Raw genomic sequence first — 23422 nt, 5'->3', positions numbered from 1 at the left:
GAGTAGAGAGTGAGGCAAATGCCTTTCTCCAGGATTTGGACCGAGGGGGATGCAGGTCTGGAGCTCTTGGCTCCATCTCATCACCATGTGGAAACTGGAATGATGACTACACAGAGGAAGCAGAGACAAGAGAGAATGAGAGGTTGGGTCATGTTGACACACTTGAGCCCTGGATCTATGTGTCATACATCTGGATTTTCCAGGTATGAGTCAGTTTAAACCAGTTTAAAATGTGCTTTCTGTCTCTTGATCCAATCAACACTGGGTTAATACTTCTCCTTCTCTCCTTCCCACAGTACTGCACTAGCTGAAGCCTCGTCATCTTTCACAGGATATTGCAACAGGCTCCTCACTGCTCTTCCCACCTCCCTACTCCAATGGATCATCCATCCATTCTCTATCCTCCATCCATCCTCCACCATCCTCCATCCATCATCTATTCACTTACTATTCATACATCCATGATCCATCATTCATTTACATCCATCATCCATCATTTATTTATATCCATCACTCATTTACCCACCATCCACCCATCCTTCATCCACCCATCCATCCATCCATCCATCAACAAAGCGCCTACTCTGGGCTGTGTGTTGGACTTAGCAATGGGGACATGGGCAGAACGAGTCAGTTGTAGTCCCAGCCATGGGGAAGGGGGATACATCCAAGCTAACCAGATCAAGTTACTGTATGGGCAGCATGAGGGCAAAACTTACACATGGGAGGGACCCAGTCACAGTGAACGGTGAGATACTTACATCTAGTCCTGGCTCCCCGGGTCGGCCCTGAGAAGAGACAAAGAGGAGATGTGAGGGGGCTGAGAAGGAGGTGCTGGGAACACAGCTGCTGGGAAGTTCAGCCCTGTGAATTGTCCACAGAACCTGAATTGGGGCCCCAGGGACCAGTGAAGTGCAGGGGTTGAGCCCCCAGGACTGAGTGACACGATAGTTGGGGGGCATTAAAGGAAGGATGTTACCTTCTCTCCTTTGGTTCCTGGCAGCCCAATAAGGCCTGGTGGGCCAGCTGGCCCCTGGGTGGAAAAGGAATGGGTCAAGAGGCATGACAGTTATAGAAATTAGCACCTCTAAGGACAAACAAGGCTCATGACACTCACAGGCAGGCCACTGGGTCCTCTCTCACCCGACATGCCCTTCTCTCCCTTTGCTCCGTCCAAGCCCTGGAAGCAAAGGGGAGACACCAGTTAAGGGGGCCAGACAGATGGCAGGACAGGAAAGCTTGGGGCCTGTGCGGGAACCGAGGTGTACAGGGCAGAGGGACAGACTCCAAGCTCTGACAGGCCTGGCCCTGGCTCCCTTCTTGTGCAAATAATCAGAATGCGGGTGTGCACATTTTACCTTTTCTCACATGTGGGCTTTTTCAGTAATCATGGAAGGTGGTTATGGTCACACCCATTTCACAGATGAGGAAACAGAGGGACAGAGAGGGCCAGGGACAGGCCCAGTTGTACAGCCAGGGAGTGGCAGGGCTGAGTGGCAACTGCATTTCTGAGTCCCAGTCTTGGACCCCATCCCTGACAGCAGCTGCTTCTTCTAAACACGATCTGGGGAGGCCTCGGGACAAAACAGAACCAGAAGCAGCACATCTGGTTAGGCCACATGCCCGGCCCTGCTCAGCTCTGGGATTCCATGATTCTGAGGTCCCATTCAGCATCTGAGCTTGGGAAGCAGAGATGTGCTCTCCCCCAGGGTAAACTAGGGAGATGCAGGGAGGCCAGCTGGCCTCTCTGGGACAGGGCACATGGTCAGGCCACACTCACGGCTTTAATTTAAGAGCAGAGGACATGACTTTATGTAATATACACCAAACCCAAGACCTCATATCCAGGTGTGGGCAGTTGAAAGACAGATGTGCACTAGGGGAGGGGGCAAGGAATGGAGAGGCCAAGTGTTGGGTGGGGGGCATCAGCGGGATTATTCTACAGGGGATTGGGAATGGCCAGGCCCTGGGAAGATGCAGGGCTGGTCCAGGGCCGAGCATGGGGCCCTCGCTTTGCCTACTAGCAAGACGTTTTGGAACTGTCCAGGCTGTGAGCCTGCAGCAAGTGGGAGGGGCTCCTACCCATGCTTTAGGACTCACCTTGGGACCCTGGATTCCCTGAAGGCCCTGGAGGAGGAGGGGAAAGCAGGTCAGAAAGGCCATCAGGATGGGTCCAGACCTCCAGGTCAGGCCCTGTTGCAGTGGCCACATAGGCTTGCAGGCCACTCACTGGCCCCTGTGGCCCTGACCTCTGTGGCCTCCCAAGCTCAGACTTGGGCTCTGCCCTCCTTGTCTGATGTGCCCCCTCCCCCCTGGGGTATCCTCTCCTCCCCTGGGCCCGAGCCCACCACCCTCTTCGCATCCCAGCTGCTTCAAGCCAAACATTCTTACCACGGGGCCTGGGGGACCAGGGGGGCCTGGAGGCCCTGGTTCCACTATGATCTGGGCCTAGGAAGGGTCAGAGGTGGATTAGTCACCCATCGCCCCGTCATCCCTCACTCACCCACACTTGAGTTCATCGGACATTGGAGGAGCATTGCCTGGGTATGGGCGCCGAGCTCCCTGCTGCCCCCAGGAGGGCTCTGCCTGGTGGGAGGCCCAGTGCTGGCCTTTGGGTTCAAAGACAGGCCTCAGGCTCCCCCTCCCCCTCCCTCACTGCCCTGGGCTTGGTCAGGCCAGGTGGCCCTTGTGTCCCAAGGCTCAGGGCCCCAGCCAGCCCTCAGCAGAGATCATCAGCAGCCCCCTTACCAGGCTCTCCTGTAGGTCGTCAGATGCCGGATCTCCCTTCTCCCCCTTGGGGCCGTCGGCACCCTGCAGGATAGGATGGCCTTCAGCCTTTTCTGTCCATCACCAAAATCACCATCCATGGGGCTCAGCACCTCCCCTTCCTTCCCCCATGAGGCTTCTGGGCAGCAGCAATAAGTTGGCCTTTGCAGCTTAAAATAGTTTTCCTTAAATCAGTGGGTTTGTTTCCTGTGGGGCGGGGGCAGCCAGGGGCTCTGGAAGTAAAGACCTGGAGTTCAAATCCTGGCACCAGCTCTCTAGCTGAGTAAGCCTCATGGATGGACAATGGGTATGTAGTGGTGGCAGCTCTTCGCACCTAGCCACGCATGACAAGAGCAGTGCTAAAAATGATGGTGACAGAGGGTATTTATCACATGTTAGCCAATCATTCTCAGCCCTGTCCATGTGTTCCCTTGTAGGAGTGGGAGATTATCACCCCCATTTTAATTTAATTAAATTAATTTTTAACATCTTTATTGGAGTATAATTGCTTTACAATGGTGTGTTAGTTTCTGCTTTATAACAAAATGAGTCAGCTATACATATACATACATCCCCATATCTCCTCCCTCTTGCGTCTCCCTCCCACCCTCCCTATCTCACCCCTCTAGGTGGTCACAAAGCACCGAGCTGATCTCCCTGTGCTATGTGGCTGTTTCCCACTAGCTATCGATTTTCCATTTGGTAGTATATATAAGTCCATGCCACTCTCTCACTTCGTCCCAGCTTACCCTTCCCCTCCCCATGTCCTCAAGTCCATTCTCTACGTCTGTGTCTTTATTTCTGTCCTGCCCCTAGGTTCTTCATAACCATTTTTTTTTTTTTTAGATTCCATATATATGTGTTAGTATATGGAATTTGTTTTTCTCTTTCTGACTTACTTCACTCTGTATGACAGACTCTAGGTCCATCTACCTCACTACAAATAACTCAATTTCGTTTCTTTTTATTCACCCCCATTTTAGAGCTGAGGAAACTGAGGCCCAGGGAGGTTAGGTCACTTGTACAGGGTTCCAGAGTCAGTAAGAGATGGAGCAGAATGCAAATGTGGGCTGTCAGAGCTCCCAGTCTAACCACCGGCCACTAGGCGAGGCCTCCTTATTTCACCTTAAGGAGGCCTTGGGAGGTAAGTGGTAGGTCCTTCTACAGAGGAGGAAGTGGGGGCTCAGAGTCAGGGCAGCCCAGAGCTTCCCTTTAAAGGCTCGGTGGGCCAGGGCTGGGCTGAGACTAGGACCGTAGGGCCCCAACCCCTGGCAGCCACTGTGGGGGACACGCATTCACCTTGGGACCCCTGCATGGGGCAAGTAGGGTGAGGCCCACCCAGCCACATACCGGGAGGCCTGACAGGCCCATCTCTCCTGCTTCCCCTTTGGGTCCTATCGGCCCGGCTTCTCCTGGGTCTCCTTTCTGTCCTTTGGGACCCTGAAAACCGCAGAACAAGGTACAGTAGGCACTTTCCCTCCCCCCAACGCTGGCAGGTCCCCAGAGCTTAGTCCAGGCCAAGCCAGACCCCCACCTCCTCCTTGTGGGTCCTCCCCTCCAGACCAGGTGATGAATGAGCAGAGGGGCCTGGTCGGAGACAGAGAAGGGGCAGCCCCTAGCGTGCCTCACTGCAAGCAGGGGTGCAGGGTGGGGCAGGGCGTGGAGGGGGTGGAGCAAGTGGGACTGGGACTGGGCAGCTACCAAGGGGCGCATATGGGGTTTGGGGCCAACCTTGTGCTCATATCTCAGGAGCCAATGGTGGGAGCCCCACATACAACCAACCATCCCTCAGTCACCCTTCCAGCCACCGTATTCCCTCATTCAACCAATTTTGTAACGTCCACTGTGTGCCACACATGAGGGACCCAGTGCTAAAGCACACCCATGAATGTTAAGTGGTTCTCATGGACACTGTCGAGTCTATGTAGGATCACACACAAACACGTACACTTGGAATAATATTAATAACGACAGTGATACTTTTAGCTAACATTTGAAGACTCTTTGCTATTACATGCGGGCACTGCTCTCAGGTGTGTTCCATACACAGTTATTTAACCCTCATGGCAGCCCTGTTATACCATCTTCACCTGTGGGTGAGGAACTAAGGCTGCCAGAAAGTGAGTAGCTTGCCTGAGGTCTACGGGCAGAACCAGGATTTGCACACAGGCTCCAGAGCCCACTCTGTTCTGTTGCCTCTCTCCAACTCTGCACACACACACACACACACACACACACACACACACACACACACACACAGAGTCCGACGCCAAGCACCAGCATCACCAAGGAAATAAAAGGCCCAGAGACCTTCTCTCCGTCGATTCCTGGAGCACCAGGCAATCCGAGGTCGCCCTGGAAGGGAACAGACAGCAAGGGGGGTTATGGTGTCCCACAGCCCCTGGCAGGAATTTGTGGCCAGGCTACTTCCCCTGACCAGCACACCAGCCCTGGGTTGGGTCCCTGCAGTTGGAGCTTCAAGAAGATGCCCACTGGGTGTCCAGCACAGTGCCAGGCACCAATCACCATCTCCTCCATTTCCTCAGCCCCTATGGGCAGGTGCAGCCCGTGGCTATAGTAGGTTGATAGGTTACAGATTTGGAAGCTGAGGCTCCAGGCCACACAGCCCAGGGATGATGGCAGAGACCAGACCCTGCCTGATTTCAAAGTCTTGGGCTCCTTCTCCTGCGCCAAGTGGGCAGGTGTAAACGATGCACACAGGCCATAGGAATGCCTGTGTAACCTACAGGACTTCGTGAGGTCATGAGGGGCCCATTTATGGATTACACGTGTGAATGATCCCAGGGAGAACCCAGGGGCAAGAAGAAGGCACCCAGCTTGGTTAGGAAGGAGCAGGGCCACTTTCTCTGAGCCCCAGAAGCCAGGCCAGGGTGCCGGGAGAGAAGCAGAGGCAGAGGGGAGAGGGGAGGTGGGCCCTGGAGACAGGGGCCTGGGGGGACCACAGAGCTACATCTGCACTAACCTTGGCTCCAGGGATCCCTGGTGGCCCGGGGGGCCCCTGTGGCCCAGGAGGACCCTGTGTGTGAAAGTCAAGGGGTCAGTATTCAGGTGGGGCCTCCCCATCACTCCCCACCCAGCCCTACATCTGGAGGCAGCAGTGACCCTTATAGCCCCCTTCCCACCTAGTCAGGTCAGGCCTTGTGTCTTGGGGGAGGCCAGGCAGACCGCACCAGGTATCGGGTAAGACGTCACAGTGTCTAATTGCCGCGAAGGGCCCAGAACCCCTCTGCCCTCAGTATAGGTTTTGTCACAACACATTCCTGCTCAAGATCCTGCGATGGCTCCCCCATTGCCTCTAGAAACAAGTGTAAAACCCTTGCTGGCATTCAAGGCCAGCCAAAGATCACATTCCCACCAGTGGCCTAGCACCGTGCTCTCTGCCTCTCCTGTGAACTCTGGTGCTGTCTGCTGGTCCTGGGCATCCCTCGGTTTCACTGGGAGGAGATGGTGTCTTCACTCCCAAATTCCTGCCCCCACCCAGGACTCCCACAGGCCCGCTGCCCACCATCACCCCCCATACTCATGCCCCTTTACAAAGGCTGCAGCTGCCCAGCCCCCAGCCCAGCAAGTTCCAGGTCTCTTCCCTCCACCTCCTCTCACTAACCTGCCCCCACTTTTTAACAACTGAGGTATAGTTAATGTACAATATTATACGTTACAGGTGTACAAAATAGTGATTCAAATTTTTAAAGGTTATACTCTAGTTATAGTTATTATAAAATATTGGTTATGTTCCCTGTGATGTACAATATATCCTTGTAGCTTATTTTAAACATAATAGTTTGTACTTCTTAATCCCTTACCCCTATATTACCCCTCCCCACTTCCTTCTCCCCACTGGTAACCACTAGTTTGTTCTCTATATGTGTGAGTCTTATTTTTTGTTATATTCACTAGTTTGTTGTATTTTTTAGATTCCACATATAAGTGATATCATATAGTATTTGTCTTTCTCTGTCTGACTTATTTCACTTAGCATAATACCCTCCAAGTCCATCCATGTTGTTGCAAATGGCAAAATTTCATTTTTTAAAAATATCTGAGTAGAATTCCATTGTATGTGTGTGTATATATACACACACACATCTTCTTTATCCATTCATCTGTTGATGAACACTTCCAATATCTTGCAACCTGTGCCTTCTTGTTGGCTCCTCCATTGAGATGCCCCTGGTCTTACAACCTTCCTCCATTCCACCCACCCTTCTCCAGGTTCAGGCCCAGCACATGCCTCCCTGGTGGCCTCCCTGCCTCTAGCTATCCCCACCTTTCGTACCATTCCCTTCACCCATCTGTGTCTGCCCACTGCCCATTGAATCCAGTCATTGTCCCCGGCTGGCATCCAAAATCCACTTCCCGCCTCTCTGAGCTCATAGGGCTTCTCCATGTGGCTCATGCACATGCACGGCCTTGGGCCACGTCACACCACACCACGCCATGCAGGCCTGGGGTGGGCACATTACCATCAGCTTGTGCTTCCCTGAGGCCTGTAGGAGATAACTGAAATTGAAGCTCAGGTGGGATTAGGTGCTGACACCCAGTCTTGTCTCTGAGGACCACCTTTCCCCACCCCAGCTCCCCTCCCTGGTACCTGTGAGCAGCTGGCACCCAACCCCTCACTCTACCAGTGATGGGTCCCAAGTTTGCCCGGCACTGGGGCAGGGCTCAGAGGCCATACATCTCCTGAGCCTTGCCACACTCTTCTCCCCCAGAGGTCATTAGAAGACCCAGCCCCCTCCAGCCTGTGTTCCCTAGGAAGGCCCCGGGAGGCCCTGCCTCCTGCTTCTGAAGGGTGAGCTTCCCTTTTTGCCTTGGCCTCTGAGGAGCTCAGGGCCACATGGGCCCCATTTACAGTAGCTCTCTCAGCGTCGTGTGGGTCTCCACACAGCGTTGACTTCCATATCAGTCACCTGGTGAATGTGGAGCCTTTCGTTAAGCTTTCGTTAAGCTGCCACTGTAAAGAGGTGCAGGACTTATACACAAAGTAAATGAATATTCCCTCAGGAAACGAACAGCAAGGGTGTATCAGGGTCTACCAGGAACACTACCATAAGGGCATCCAAGATCCTGCCATCGTAGTCAATTACCACCGTGTCTCCTTGCTCACCCTTGAGGCCTGGGGGACCCTGAGGCAGAAAGAAGAGGAAGAATTTCAGGGAAAAGCATGGTAGTCATTTCTGTCTTACCCAGAGAACCTAGTAACCAGGGCTGCACACAGGCCAGTGAGCTGTGGGTCAGCTCTCAGCTGTACCCTGGGCGGCCCCAGCATGGTGTCTTCTTGCATTCTCTCGGGCACTGGCACCCTGACTGAGCAATCCAGGGGCCAGGCAGGGGGTGACACAAGGGGGATGCCTGGGGCCAACTGAGGAACACACCTCTGCCTAGCCTGGGGGTGGCTGTGATTTGCCTTCACGTGGGAACTGAAGCCCACTGAGGCCCATCCCTGCGTTCTTGAGAGAAAATGGAGAGTCTGATTTTGATGTGAAGTGCTTCAGATTTTTAAATGTTGGCAAACAAACAAAAACACCCAAACCCTCCAAAACACTGCGCGGGCCAATTAAAGACATGCCGGCTGGATGCTGCCCTTGTACCTCAGTTTCTTAACCTCAGGTGGAGACCGCACACACCAGGCACTGACACTCCCATTCGCTCCTGGTTCTGAGCACACCCCCCCCTACACACATGTCCACATGTATGTGTTGCACATGCATGTGTCCACACAGGCACGCATCCTCACAGGCATGTGCACTGCTGCTGGAACCTCACCTTTCATCTGAACCTCACCTCCCCACTGGACTCTTCTCTGCTAGGAGAGCAGCGGGGTCTGTGAGCACTTTGGTCAGGCCTGAGGCCATCTGTGCAGGATGGAGAGACCCAGGCCAGGGCATCATTTGCCAGCTGCCTCCACGGTCATGGCCTTCATGGAACTGTAAGGTGTACACTGAATTCCCACACTCAATGCTTAATCCAATTCCCTGGCCACCTGCACGACCAGGCTGCGGGCTTAGACCTGTGTTTTGGAGGAGGAAGGCTGCCTCTGGGAGCATAATGGGGATGTGATTACCCAAAATCACAGGGCCAATAACAGGGGCTGGGATGCAGTTCTAAAAGTGTGTTGATAGGGGCTCATCACAAAAGATCTGGAACCAGCTGTGGTGGCTGTGCTCCAGAGACAGGGGTGAACGGTGATGTGGGGCTGGGGGAAAGGCAAGGCCCCACAGGGAGAGGGTAATGCCATATGTCGCAAATCGAGGTCTATGTTTGAATACGCCAAGAAAAGAGTCTGGGAGGGCAGACACTTTCCTGGGGAGGAGGAGAAGAGGGGAGAGGACGGGACTCTTATTTTCACATCCATAGTTGAACATTTTACCAAAAGCATGTATTATGGGACTAAAAGCAAAAAAAAAAAAAAAAATCACTAATGAATTATTATTATTAAAAAAAGACTCCCAGTTCCTGCCAGCTCTTCTGGGGTCTCTGGGGGACAGGGGGCTTCAGAAGGAATCAGGCCCCTTGATCCCACTGGTGTGGCTGGGGGAAGACGGCTTACCCGTGGCCCTGTGGCTCCATCGGCGCCTGGCTGGCCGGGCTCCCCCTGTGGAGACACATGGTTGCAGCCAGGTGTGCAGGGCTGAAGCCAAAAGTTCCCCTGCCCACTCTAGTCCCCTCTTCCCCAAAGGACACAGGGCCGAGTGGACATGACTGGCATCCCAGGAATGGGGCTCCCTGAGGGAGGGCCTGTGAGACCTTCCTCTGACCCCTCGTTGTGTAGAGATGGGCCACTGAGGCCCAGAAGCCCAAGGCTACACAGTGGAGGCCTCATCACTCACCCAGACCCACTGCCACCTGCCCCCAGGTGGGCTTCTGATTGCCAATCAAACAAGACCCCTGGGCCTGGGACCTCCCGGACTCCCAACGTAAAAGGGCAAATTGGAGGTGAAACCCATCTCCCCCGTGATGGGCCTTTGGGAACCAGAGCAGTGGACTGTGATGTCACCTTGGGCCCCAGGGCTCTGTCCACGCCATTCTCTCCCTGAGGCCCCGCGCTCCCTGGCTTGCCCTGCAACAGAGGCGTGTGCTGTGAGAGAGCGCTGGGGGCAGGCTGGGGGCCGCCTGGGTCTGTGGGCTTCCGGAGTAATTCCTGAGAACGTGCCTGAGCCCAGCCGGGGGTTGGGGGGCATGGGCTCAGTGCAGCCCAGAGGACTCAGGACCAAGGCCCCTTCTGGTTTAGTCTTGGCACATGGTTGGAGCAGCTCAGGGGCTCAGCCAGTTTGGAGGCAGGCTGGCCAGGATTTGGTGGTTGTCTTAACTGGCTGGGGAAGCAAGGAAGATACCCAGTTCCTGCCTTGGGGACTGGGTAGAGTGGGGCCACCTAAGATGGGAACCAGAAGACTTGAGGGTGTGAGGGGAGGCAAATGGCTTGGGTGACTTGCCAGGCCCGTTGGTGAGTGGGACCCTGGCCTTACTGCTTGCCTCCCTCTGGCCTGTCCTGGTCATCAACCCATGTGCCATGATGTGAAAGGGCGGCGCAGGGCTTCACCAGGCAGGTGGGAACTGGGGAGGTGGGAGGCAGGGGGACCACTGAGGGAGGGACATATACCTACCTTGGGCCCTGAGGGTCCTGGGAGCCCTGGCTGGCCTGGTGTCCCATCATCCCCCTGAGGAGAGAACAGTGGAGGCTGCAGCCCTCAACCTGCACACACTGGCTGGGTCCTCTGGCAGTCAGTTGGCCATCCCCCCTCTGTACTCCCCAGCACACCAGTCCACTTCTGGCAGCAGCACTGGTCATACTGGGTTGGGGCAGCGCCCCTCTCCCCTCTTCGTAACTCTAGGGCAGGGGTGGGGTCAGATCCACCTCTGTCCCCTGTCCCCACTAGCCCAGAGCACACCTTAGCAGGTGTGTGCAGAAGGAATGGATGGGTGGGTGAAGGAGAGGGAATTCATTCCCTCCGTCAGCAAACACCTCTGAGCACCCTCTGCAAGCCAGGCAGATGGGGTCCCTGCTCAATGAGTCAGAGGAGACTGAGGGCAAGGAAATATTCAGATAAATTCATAGCCCCATGCCGGGAAGTAGACAAGAGAATATAAGAGAATGGTGGGATAGAGAGGGGCTCAGGGAGAGTGTGTGTTTCAGTAGTTGGCTGTGGACGGTCCCCCAGAGGAGGGGGCAGCTTTGCTGAGCCCAGTAGGAGGAAGAGGAGGAGGAGTCCCAGCCATGGGAAGCAATGGGGGAAGATTAATCTGGGTCAGTGGTTCCCAAACTTGAGCACATGTCAGCACCACTCAGGGGGCTGCCTGAACAGAGCACGCCCACCCCCAGTGTCTCTGACTCGGGGCCTCCGGGATGGGCCCCGAACACACATGTCTAATGAGCCCCCAGTGACGCTGATACTGCTGATCCAGGGATCACACTTTGAGAACCAATTTGACATGGGAACAAATCTGATATGTTTGAGTAACTGTATGTGTTTGATGTATTTCTCTAAGAGTGAGTGAATGAGTGAATGAATGAGATCCTGGCTTCAGAGACAGAGGTCAGAGCTGCCACCCACAGTCAGGACTTAGGTTGGGTTCCACCGTGCCCAGCCCCTGCCCTTCTCTCCAGCCACTTCCCACATCCCTGCCAAGAAGGCCATCCACAGCCACCCCCACCTTCTTTCCAGGAACACTGGGCTCACCCTGCAGGGGAGACAGTGGGGATGCAAGAGATGTCAGAGCCACCTGGACACCAGGCGCCTGCTCCTCTGGTAGAAGTGGCCCTGATGACCCCCATCCAGCGCAGCCCAGAGACCCCCGAGCCCCTCAGAGAGATGCATGTGGGTGCTGGGGCTGACGGTCTTGGACTCCACTCCAACCCTGACCTGGTCCCTCCCAAGCTGAGTGACCCTGGGCAAGTCACTGCTCCTGTAAGAGGGGCCCTGACTCTCCCAGCCTCAGAGGGTGGTTGTGAGATTAGAGGGAATGCATTGAAGGCCCTTGACTCCCAGCAGGCACTCACTAAAGGGGGCTCCTCTCCCACCTTTCCCTCCTGCTCAGTCCAGGGGCTCTGGCTCCTTCAGGGAGGACCGTAGCCTGCCTTCCCACCCTGGCAGGTGCTGCTCAAGGAGGGAAGAAAGGAGAGCTGACAAGCTAATGGATTTTATTATTCGATCCTCACAACTTGCTGTGAAGGAAAGGCAGGAAAAGTTTATCATGACCCCATTTGACAGATGAGTAAATTGAGGCACAGAGAGATGAAGTCACTTGCCTAAGGTTACAGAACTTGGTCTTCTAACCCTGCCACTTTGGTTTCAGTGGGGGTGGGGGAGAGGAAGGGTGGTGGGGTGAGGGAGCCCCCCCACCCCAGGCCTGAGACAGAAGTGAGAGGAACTTACCTTGGGCCCTGGGGGTCCACTCGGGCCCTGGAATGAGAGAAGAAGGGGTGTTAAACGTGATCCCAGACAGGGCTCCCGGGCTGTCTTCCTTAGCATCCTTGTTTTATAAAGGGTGACACCAAGTCCCAGAGGGCAGGCAGGGCTGTCTCTGGAACCCGGCTGTGCCACCCATTTGTATCTTGGACAGAAATCTGCTTTAGATCTCAAGCAGTGACAAGTGGACTGCAGGCTCCCTCCCAGGGGTCTGGGTCTATGAGAATTCTGCTGGGGCTGGAGTCCTGGCCCATCTGCTCCCCACAGGTGGTGGGGGAGCAAGAGTGCAGGTGTGCACACACATACAGCCGCACACCCAACCCCGATGTGGGTGTGTGTGGGAGAGGGGCTTCTGGGCCTGGAACCACGGTCCTGCCAGCCCGGACCTCTGAAATGCCCTGGATACTGACCGTCTCGCCATCTTGTCCAGCTTCTCCTTTGGCACCCTGAGGAGGCATAAGAGGAGAGCAATGAGGGGAGGCAGGGTTTCACAGTTGACTGAGCCCCCATCTCCTGCCAGACCCTGGGCTGGGGCTGCAAGTACATTTTGTCCTCACCAAACTTCTGAAAAGTGGGCATCACTGTCCCCACCCCACAGACAAGAAAGTTGAGACTCAGGGAATTATACGCCCAACATGACAAGGAATTGGTGAGCCAATTGAGTAGCTTCCCGGACAGGGGACCCTGGTGGCAGTTTGGTGGAGGTGCCAGCTCTGCATTGGAGGGAAAGTACAGGTTGGAGCCCCCGGGTGAAGGAAAGAGGCAGTACAATGAGATTTGGCCTCCGGTATTGGGGTTAGGACTATGGGAGGACAACTGAGGCTTAGTTAGTAGGAGAAAGAGAGAGAGAGGTAAAGAAAAAACAGAGAGATAAAAAGAAAGAGAGACTGAGAGGGAGAGAGAGAGAGAGGGAGAAGAGGTTGGTAGAGATCTGCAGAGACAGCAGCCTCATATGGGTCTCCCGGTGTAGATTGGGACTGAGACTATAACCAAGGTTAGGGTCAGGGTCTATGAATCTATGTGGGGTTAGAGTGTGGGGATAAGAGCTGGGTCAGAGTCTGTAGGGGTGAGAGTTAGGGTCTGGATAACAATCTGAATTGGGGGTGTGGATCTGGCTTTGGGAGTGAGTTTGGGGTCAAGGTCTAAATTGGGGTTAAGGACCTGGTTAGTGTCAGATTTAAGGTGTGACTGGAGTAAGAGTCTGGGTGGGTGTTTGGGATAGGGCTAGGGTTGGCATTGATTCTAGGATCAGGGTTTGGAGTTTTGGTAAGTACAGAACCACGTCCTGGGTGGTCCAGCTCCATGCTCTCTCTTACCACTGGGCCTGGTGCTCCACTGGGGCCATCTTTCCCAGTGTCGCCAGGAGGGCCCCGGGCCCCAGGAGGTCCTGGGGGCCCTGGAGGCCCAGCAGCTCCATCTTGCCCTTGATCTCCCTGAAAGAGATGGGGCCCAGCATGACTCTGAGGCTGAGGGGAAGGGGTTCTGGCCTCAGAGAGAGGCCTCCCTAGATGGGCGGCCAGATGCCTTCACCTTCCCAGCCCTCGGCAGGCTCAGAGGAAAGGGCTTTGTTATTGGGCCTCTTGCCACTTCTTGGTGGCCACACAAAGGGACAGGTCCCTATACCTCTGCATAAGAGGCCAAGAGGATCTTGTACACTCCATGGCATGCTCCATGTCTCCAGCTCTCAGTGCCTGAAGCCCAGCTACGGTGTTTAGGTGAGAGATGAGACACACTAGGTGTGGGACAAAGCACAAGTGCCCAACCAGCACCCTTCCTTCTGGAATGGGGACTGTAAGCCTCCTGAAAGACCTTCCTGGTTGGTCAGCTCCTGCTTTATTAAGTGATAGAGGCACACTCTTGGGCATTTGTCCCAGATAAACAGAAACATGTTCACACAAAAGCCCATACATGAATATACACAGCAGCTTTATTCATAATAGCTCCAAACAGGAAACAATCCAAATGTCCTTCAATGGTGAATGATTAAACAACTGGGGTACATCCATGTCATGGAATACTGCTCAGCAATAAATAGAAAGGAACAAAGTACTGACACATGTAGCAACTTGGATGCATCTCAAAAGATTTATGCTGAGTGAAAAAAGCCAATCTCAGAAGTTGGCTACTAGATGACTGCATCTACATGAGATTCTTGGAATGCAAATTTATAGAGATGGAGCACAGATTAGTGGTTGCCAGGGGTTAGGCATGGGGGCAGGGAGGGAGGTAACTACAGCTATAAAGAGATAGCAGGAGGGATCTTTGGGTGGTGGTTGCACAAATCTCAAGGGTGATAAAATTGCATGGAAATAAGTAGACGCACAAATAAGTAAAATGGGTGAAAATGGAATAAGGTTGGCAGATTGTATCAGTGTCAATTTCCTGGTTGTGAGGTTGTACTACAGCAATGCAAGATGTCACCATTGGGGGAAACTGGATGATGGGTACACGGGGTATTATTTATTACAACTGCCTGTGAATTTTTAATTATCTCAAAAAAAAAAAAAAAAAGAGCGACAAAGGACCACACCATCTCTCTCATGCAGCACCAAATCCCTCACTCTTGGCAGTGTTAGTAATGGGTCAGACCTCAGGCAGCCAGAGCCCTCACCTTGTGGCCCCACCTGCAAGGAGGAGAGGAGGAGAGACCACAGTGCCCCCAGCACTTCCTGCTGCCTCAGTGGTGCCCGCCCAGCACTGGCTCAGGGCACAGTAATGTGGCACATCTGGCTCAGTGCCAGCAGTTCCTAACCTTCCTGTCACCAAGAAAGGAAGAAGCCTTTTGTGGATTGGGCCCCTGCTGTGTGCCCAAGCGCTGAGGAGTGAGGCCTACCTGGAGGTTATCTCACCTAACCCTACGACCACCTGGCCAGGGCACTGCTATTGTCCCATTTTACAGATGGAGTAGCCAGTAGTCAGAGAATGTAATCGTTTACCCAAGGTTACAGAGCTAGGAAAGGAACTGTCTCCTCTGACCACTGAGGCAAGAGTCTCTTTTAGACAGTATTTTTCATCTGTGACCCCACGATATGAGAGAACTTGGTTCTCTAGACCACTGCACTTAAGACATAGCTCACTTGTTTTCCTAATTAAAAAATTAACTGAAGCTCGCAATGTCCACCATGCAGATCTTCTGATCAGTCTGACTCAGCCAGGGTCCTGACCAAGAAGATAGAATTCCAGCCAAAAGACAACTGAGTCTGGTAAGGTCACGCAACCAGAGTGGCAATAGTGGTGGGTCATTCCTGTCTCATTTTACACTGTGTTAGGAATCAGTTGAAGATACCCCACCCACTGCTGCTCCTTTAATAGCTCAAGGGCTCAGGGTGGGAACCACTGGCCTGGAAGCTCCTTACCAAGGCAGAAAATGGGTGTAGACACTTGAGCAGGTTCTAGAGGAGGTTTAGGGTCTTCTCCTGAGTTACTTGGAATGAGGCTGGTCAGCCTCCTCCTCCTCCTCCCACCAGGATAGGATGGCTGAGGTCTCCCCCGGGAATGTGGGGTGAGTCGAGGGGAGTGTACACACCAGCAGCCCAGACTCCACCAGTCTACCTTGAGGATTCGGCGATTGTACACGTGATGGTCTCTACTTATAAATCCCGGACTGAGCCTCGGGAAAACCATCTAGATGGCAAAGAGGTGTGTGATGAGAAAGGCAGGAGGGTGATTTAGAAACGACCAGGCTATTTCTGGAGGCAAAACCACTTAACCCCACCTGGAGAGAGGAAGCCTTGTCATTGGAAGTGGCGGAACACATTCTCCAAACATGGGTGCTATCCTTGCTCCCATTCCACGGGCTCCTCTTCAATGGGACCTTGCACTCCCCCAAGAGCTGGAGTCCATTTCTCCACCCTCTTGACTTGGGCGGGCCCTGTGACTGCTGTGACCAATAGAATGCAGTGGACGTGCTACTGTGTCCGTTCTGGAGGTAGCTCTTAACTGGTCTCGTGCTGCTTAGAATGCTGCTCTTGGGAAGCCCCTTTAGAAATGCCCCCACCAGCCTGGGGAAAGCCTGAGCTGCACAGAGATCCACGAGTGGGCATCCCCAGCTAAGCTCCCCACCAAATTGCCAAGACTTGCTTTGTGGGGCCCAACCAGCAGAGGTCTCCACTCTGCTTCAGCCTCCGTTGAGGAGAACCCTGGTTCAGAACAAGGCACTTCTGGGTGCCTGGACTCAGGGGGCATGAAGGGCTAGAAGTGGGCTGGACAGAGACTCTGATCTACTGTTCCAACTTGGGGTGCCGGGTGCCCACTTTCCTGATTGCCATGAATCTTCACCTCAGTGGCTTGGGGTCAAGGATGTCATCCCCATTCACAGTTGGAGAAACTGAGTCTCAGAGGGGAAGGTGACTCACTCCAGGTCACTCAGCTGGTAAGTGGCAGAGCTGAACTCTGGGCTCAGGGCTGCTGGCTACATCCACAGTCTTCCCTCTTCCTGGGTGCCAGCTGCCCTCAGGAAGATCAGTCTCCAGTCTGGGCCCAGTGCCAGCCCCACTGTCTGCCCATCTACGGTGATAAGGGTGACTGGATGTCTGCCAGAGAGTCCCTGTCTGTGCAGGGGATGGCAGCCTCGGCCAAATCAAGGTGCTTGGGGCTTCCACCCAGCGGATGTTGAAGTGAAAACAGGCAGCGAGATAGACCACGGGTGGGGAGGGGCTGCTTGCTCATTTTTTTCTGTGATAAGCATAGGGATCCAGAAGAAACGCTAGGTATACCTTATTATGATATGAAACAAACCATGTGGGATCAGGGGAGGGTCTTGCTCAGTTCTTACCCGGGGGCCAAAGTCTCCTGGTGCACCCTAGGAACAAAAAACAGGGTGATACATCACCACTACTTTTATTACTACTTCACATGTGTGGAGTATTTACTCTGTGCTCAGTGCTTCATATACACAGTCTCACTTCATTCTAAGAAAAAAAACATAAAGGCTCTATGTCATCTCCACTTCCAATGAGGAAACTGAGGCACAGAGAGGCTAAGTAACTTCCTCAAGGTCACACAGCTAGTAGATCCAGGGCTTGGAGCCAGGTGGTCTGTTATCTATTGGCAGCCCCCAGACACAGCAGAGTGGAACCCCCGAATCTGGGAATAATGAGGGATGATAATTGATTTACTGTTTTAAGTCACCAAGTTTTGGGGCAGTATGCTATGTAGCAGTAGATGCCAAGACTTCAATTTCTCTCTGTTTTCAAAGCCCCTACCTTAATCATTTCTATGACTCGGTGGCATCAGCCAGAATTGGCAAGAAGGCAATCACTGTACCTGCCAACTGCATGAGTGTCTCATCATCTACAAAGAACATTCAGACAGTTACCTCACGCAGTCTTCCCCATGAGATGTTGGTTTTAATTTACAGATGGAGAAACTGAGGCCCAGAGAGCTGGGTAACTTGCCAAAGGCCACACAGTTGGTGGTGGAGCTGTAATGCAAACCTGAGGCTCTGAACACCAGATCCTGTGCCTTGCTCAGCCCTGAGGGTGGACCGGAACACTGGCTGCCCTGACCTATGTGGGCCACATAGCAGTGGCGCAGCCCAGCCCAGCCCTGCCCTGCCCTGCCTTAGAAGTGCCCTGTCGGTTCTACAACACCCAGGTCTGTTATGGCCCCTCCCTCCCCTGACTCCACTGTGGGACACACAGGTCTCCCCTCTCTCCTGCTCCTCTCCAAGTCACTTGGAGTTCCCAGCCCTCCAGGAGTCTGACTGTGACATTTAGTGCCAAATGTCAGGGAAGACCTTCTCACAAAGGGCTGCAAAGGGTTAGCTCTCTGCCATTTGTTTTCCTGGGGGGGGTGTCCTCCCCACAAAGAATGCCATCAACAGTCAGTGTTCAATTCCACAGACTCTTCTGGCACCTTCCCTTTTTCAGGATTGATTATTTTGGAAACTCGTCATTCTGGGTAGACTGTGCTTTGAGTTTTGTTACACTCTGGTGCCAGAAGAACTCGGATTCAACCCTCCAGGTACTTTAAATTGTCAAATGTAAGCCTTGTAACCATTTTAGGAGGTAGGCACCACTAGCCCCACTCACAGATGAGGAAAGTAAGGCTCCAGGAGGGGATGTAACTTGCCCAAGGTCACACTCTGGAGCTGGGGTTTGAAGGCAGATTTCTGGCCTCCTTTATCAGCCTACTGCATCTGGACAGCTTCCAGCATCACTTACCTTTTCTCCTTTGGGGCCTGGAAGTCCCTGGAGAAGGAAGATAGAGAAAGAACAGGAGTGAGTGAAGAGCACTAGGCTAGCCCCCTTCTATCTTCCCTGAGGCTTTGAGGGCAGAAGGGCCTGTGAGGCTGAGCAGAGCTGTGGGCAGCTGAGTGAAAAAACATACACGCCTATCAGCCTTTATGAGGGCTGCCTGTGCTGGCCCCAAGGAAGCTCTGAACCTCAGTGCTCACCACAAGGAGGACAGGAGACTGGGGTGGTCACTGGCATCCTCTCTGGACAGGGGCACATGTGCTAGTCATTCCCCCCAGAGAACAGAGCCCTCCCTGCTCAGCACCCGTTGTGCCCAGGTACCAGTGAGGAGGTCACTGTCTTCACAGTCTGGGGGTGTGTGGATGTGGAGGTGGCTCCCTGCATGCCATGATGGCTGCCATCACTCTCTGGCTGCAGGGAAATGTGTCTCTTTCAGTTTTGCCAAGTTACCAGGACTTCTAGGGAAGCTGGTCAGGTCACACACAAGGCACCAACTGTGGAGCTCAGAGACCCCGGGGTGGGGGCCAGGCTGCAGTGGGCCAGCTTGGGGTTCACACTCTTGGTCAGGGACCTCGATCACTGGCCTCCTTCCCAAAACATCCATGTCCCCTTCAGGTAGTGATGGATTCGCTCATTCACTCATCCATCTAGGTAGTGGGTTCTTTCTTCCCCTTTAATGATGCACTCATCATCAGTCAGCCCTTCAATCATTTGTTAATTCATTCATTTTTTTCACTCACTTGTCTGCTCAACCATCATGCATTTATCCATCCACTAACTCATCTACTCTTCCATGCATCCAACTGTGTGTACAATTCGTTACCTCATTTGACTCTTCTTCCATCCACCCATCCATTCATCCATCCATCTGTCCATCTGTTCATCAATCTATTCATCCATCTATCCTTCCTTCCTTCCATCCATATCCAATTATTCATTTTATTATGCTGTCTCTGTGTGCGTCTTATTCATTCTGCTAAAGATGCCAGTGGACCATATGCTTCTGGTCCAGGTGTTGAGAACTCTTCAGCCTGATGTCCACCATCTAAGTCTTGAGACTGTATGAGGGGATGCTTTGTGCCTCATGTGGGGTCTGCTGGGAGGGCCTTCTGTGTTTTGAGGGCTGACTGGGCACCAGGGACAGTGCTGTTCACAGTTCTTTGCATCCCCAGCATCCCTGTGGGAAGAGTTAATATGCCTGTTTGACAAACAGAAGCCTCAGGCTGGGGAGGTGAAGAGGCCTCCTCAAGGTTGCACAGTCAGCAGGTGGTGGAGCTGGATTTAAACTCAAGTCTGATGGTCAAATAGCTTCTCTCCATGCTAAACCAGGTTCTTAGTGGCCCTTCTCTCTGGCATCCACGGTAACTCCCAACCCCAGGGGCAGCCCCATCCCAGGACCACCTACAACTGCCCTGTTATCACTTACGGGCTTGCCATCCAGACCCAGTGGTCCCTGGAAAACGAGAGAGAGAGAGAGAGAGAGAGAGAGAGTGAGAGAGAGAGTGAGAGAGCACAGAGGTTACACACAGGAAAGGCATTTCTTCTGTGTTTTACGACCCAGAGGCACAATTGAGTGACAAGAGACCAAAGCCTGCCCCGACCCATGGTCTTGGGTACATTTCACGTGGACTCAGGGTGGGGGCATCTCTGTGCTGTTTGTTGTCCAGAATCCCCTCCTCTGATAACAGAGCCCGTTTCTTCTCCAAAGCCACCCCCATCCACCCCATAGGGTTTGGACATGTGACCATATTCCCTCGGCCAGGGTGAGTAGTTCAGGTATGAGTGTCATGCCTGGGACTTTGAATGGTGGAGCTTTAGAAGAGAGAGGATTCTTTTCTACTGACGGGGCTAATCCTGGAGCTCCTGGGGGCACCACATGGCTTGAGAAAGAGCCAACAGAGAGGAAGGCAGAGCTGAGAGACAGAGAGGAAGGCAGAGCTGAGAGACAGAGAGGAAGGCACGCAAAGGGCCTGAAGCTGAAACTACCTCTGCATACTTCTTTCTGTTTGTCAGCGAATACATTTCTTTCCTTAAGCCAGTTTGAATTGAGTTTCTGTCACTTGTAACTTGCTAGGGACCGAATGTGTCCCCCCCAAATTCATATGTTGAAACCTAATCCCCAATGTGATAGTATGTGGAGGTGGGGCTTTTGGGAAGTGATTAGGTCATGAAGGTGGAGCCTTCATGAATGAGATTAGTGCCCTTATAAAAAGGACCCCAGAGAGCTCTCTGGTCCTCTCTCCCCACCATGTGAGAACACAGTGAGAAGTTGAAAGTCTGCAACCCAGAAGAGGGCCCTCACCAGAACCCGACTGTGCTGGCACTCTGATCTCAGACTTCCCAGCCTCCAGAACTGAAGAGATAGATTTCTGTGGTTTATAAGCCATGCAGTCTATGGTACTTTCTTAGAGTAGCCTGAACTAAGACATAACAGGAAGAGTCTTGAAAGCTCTTTCAGCTCCCTGCACTGCTGTGGTCTTTGAAGGAAAAAGTCAAATAATACAAAGGTGGGTCTAGAGAGCTGGGGCCTCTCAGTGGTCTGGGGGCTTTGTGGTATCTTCAGACGGCTGGTGACCACTGCCCAAAAGCTCCCACTGTCTACCCACCTGACAAAGCCTCACTGGATTCCTCTATACCCTTGTGGAGGTGTAGAGGAATCTAATGGGGGTGCCATGGACTGGGTCCACCTGCCTGCTGGGTCCAGTGGTAAACAGCCAGTTTCCCTGGCTGGGTCTCCAGACTGCCCTGGCCGACAGCCATCTGCAGATTCCCCAGATGCTGTGAGAGCGACTGCTCCTTGGTGCCCTCACTCAAGGGCCTCACTCCAGGCAGGAAACCAGGGCAATTCTGAAAATTGGCTTCTGGCCATTCCTTTCACATTCAGTTGAGGGTCTGGATGTCAGGGTGATGGCCTGGGGGCAGCTAGGGTCCCAGGAGAGGGGGAGTGGGGCCATTCCAAGGTCTTGGGGGCCCAGGCTCTGGGGGTTCCTGGTCAGGTGCAGTTTCGGTCCCCGCCATCTGCAGCTCATCAGAAGCTGTCCTAGCCGGCCTGTCTCCTTGGGCCAGCTCCTGGTTGTCCTGACCTGGATCCGTATGAAAAGCCTTTTCCCTTTAGCAGTCCTCTAAAAGTAGGTCCTGCCCCTCATCTACCGCCCCCCCCACCCCCGCACCCGCTCAGGCCCTGCTAGGCCTCCTCAGGGCCATGTCCCTCTGGGCATCTCTATGGGGGACCCCTCACCCTAGCCCTCTCAGCTGCCATAACACAGAGGGCCCAGTCCCATCCTGGGTCTCTTCTGGGGGCTATTGGTGGCCTCCACACTCTGCCTGAATCACAACAGAAGCCCTGTGTAAGGAAGGTGTTATCATACCCATCTTACAGAGGAGGAAACTGAGGCCCAGTAAGGGGAAGGCCTTGCCCCAGGCCATGCAGCCAGAAGAAGTGGGGGCTGGAGCCGACATGGCAGGCACTTCAGTTCTGTGTCCACACTACACTCAAGCCACGGCAGTGGTCTTGCCTGGCCTCTGGCCACTTTCCCCTCTTGTCTGCCCTTGCATGCTTCTGTTCAAACTTTCCCTGCTCTGTCCCATTGCCCACTGGATCTCGCCTGCCCACGGGCCCCCAGTCACCTTGTCCAGTGTGGTTGCCACTGCAGACTCTGTGCCCAGGCCCTGCATGTGTCTGTCCATCCTGCTGACCTGAGCCCAAACACAGTGCAAACTTTGCCGCTCTCTATTCTGCATGGATTAAAAAAAGCCATAATGCAGAAGGAAATTAAAAAGAGACTAAGATGCAGTTTAGAACTAAGTAAAGCTCCTTCCTTTTCAAGAAGTAACAAGTGTTGGTGAGGATGTGGAGAAAAAGGAAGCCCTGTGTGCTACTGGTGGGAATGTAAATTGTGCAGCCACTATGGAAAACAGTATGGAGGTTCCTCAAATAATAAAAAATAAAGCCACCTTATGATCTAGCAATTCCACTTCAGGGTATTTATTCAAAGAAAATGAAAACAGTAATTTGAAAAGATACCTGTACCCCCACTATAGCATTATTTACAATAGCCAAGACATAGAAACAACCTAAGTGTCCATGGATGGATGAATGGGTAAAGAAGATGTGGTACACACACACACACACTGGAATACTATTCAGCCATAAAAAAGAACGAAACCTTGCCTTTTGCAACAACATGGATGGAACTTCAGGTGCATTATGCTAAGTAAAAAAGTCAGGCAGAGAAAGACAAATACCACATGATCTCACTTATATGTGGCATCTAAAACAAAACAACAGCAAGAAAACCCACGCTCCTAGATACAGAGAACAGATTGGAGGTTGCCAGAAGGAAGGGGGCGTGGGTGTGGGCGTGGGTGTGGGTGAAATGGATGAAGGGGTCAAAAGGTACAACATTCTAGTTACAAGAGTTCTAGGGATGTAATGTACAGCAATGAGGACTCTAGTTTACACTACTGTACTGTATACTCGAAAGTTGCTAAGAGAGTAGATCTTAAAAGTCCTCATCACAAGAAAAAAAACAAAACAAAACAAACAAAAAAGGAGACTAAGGTGCAGCTTAGAACTAAATAAAGCTCTTTTCTTCGTATGTCAGGAGGGAGAACACAGCAGGCCTCACTGCTAAGTCACCAGCAACAGCTGCGACATCAGCAGGCCTCGGAACTGGATAGCGTGATGAGTCCAAGGTGTCCCTGATAAAGGCCAGGACACAGAGCAGGGTTCGCTTTGGACTTGACTCTGCATCCCTCACAGGGTTTGCCCTTGCCACAGCCCTGGGAGACAGGTGCCATGCCCCCTCCTGCAGATGAAGAAGCTGAGTCAGTGGGATTGTCCAAGGGCTTGAAATAGGTTCCACTCTCTATGGAGTGCTCCCTCTTCTGCAGCACAGGGTAGTGGGGGTGACAGATGGCTGTCCAGGGAACCTAGGGAGAAGGTTCATAGGCTTTGCCTTCTTTCCAGGATTCCTGGTACATCTGTCTCCCTCACTGAGCAGACCCTCCCTGGGCAAGGGCTCCCTGGAC

The 23422-nt window shown here is 53.1% G+C and overlaps 1 protein-coding gene across 1 annotated transcript in view; it reads right to left on the bottom strand.

Moving 5' to 3' along the window:
* The window catches only part of COL23A1 (collagen type XXIII alpha 1 chain), a 320111-nt gene that overhangs the window by 5676 nt on the left and 291013 nt on the right, over positions 1 to 23422 (bottom strand). Inside the window, exons 5-21 of the mRNA XM_024745644.1 lie at positions 18359 to 18385; positions 16969 to 16995; positions 13511 to 13627; positions 12605 to 12640; positions 12162 to 12188; positions 10392 to 10445; positions 9338 to 9382; positions 7836 to 7913; positions 5750 to 5803; positions 5077 to 5121; positions 4117 to 4206; positions 2749 to 2811; positions 2392 to 2448; positions 2101 to 2127; positions 1118 to 1180; positions 980 to 1033; positions 762 to 788 (exon numbers count right to left, since the gene is read on the bottom strand). Coding sequence (XP_024601412.1) covers positions 762 to 788; positions 980 to 1033; positions 1118 to 1180; positions 2101 to 2127; positions 2392 to 2448; positions 2749 to 2811; positions 4117 to 4206; positions 5077 to 5121; positions 5750 to 5803; positions 7836 to 7913; positions 9338 to 9382; positions 10392 to 10445; positions 12162 to 12188; positions 12605 to 12640; positions 13511 to 13627; positions 16969 to 16995; positions 18359 to 18385 — 891 coding nt within the window. The remainder of the gene's footprint in view (positions 1 to 761; positions 789 to 979; positions 1034 to 1117; positions 1181 to 2100; positions 2128 to 2391; positions 2449 to 2748; positions 2812 to 4116; positions 4207 to 5076; positions 5122 to 5749; positions 5804 to 7835; positions 7914 to 9337; positions 9383 to 10391; positions 10446 to 12161; positions 12189 to 12604; positions 12641 to 13510; positions 13628 to 16968; positions 16996 to 18358; positions 18386 to 23422) is intronic.

The sequence above is a fragment of the Neophocaena asiaeorientalis genome, unplaced genomic scaffold (assembly GCF_003031525.2).
Source record: "Neophocaena asiaeorientalis asiaeorientalis breed wild unplaced genomic scaffold, Neophocaena_asiaeorientalis_V1.1 scaffold292, whole genome shotgun sequence".
Classification (NCBI taxonomy): domain Eukaryota; kingdom Metazoa; phylum Chordata; class Mammalia; order Artiodactyla; family Phocoenidae; genus Neophocaena; species Neophocaena asiaeorientalis.
The sequence above is the reverse complement of the archived record's forward strand: the minus strand, read 5'-3'. Positions and strand labels throughout refer to the sequence as shown.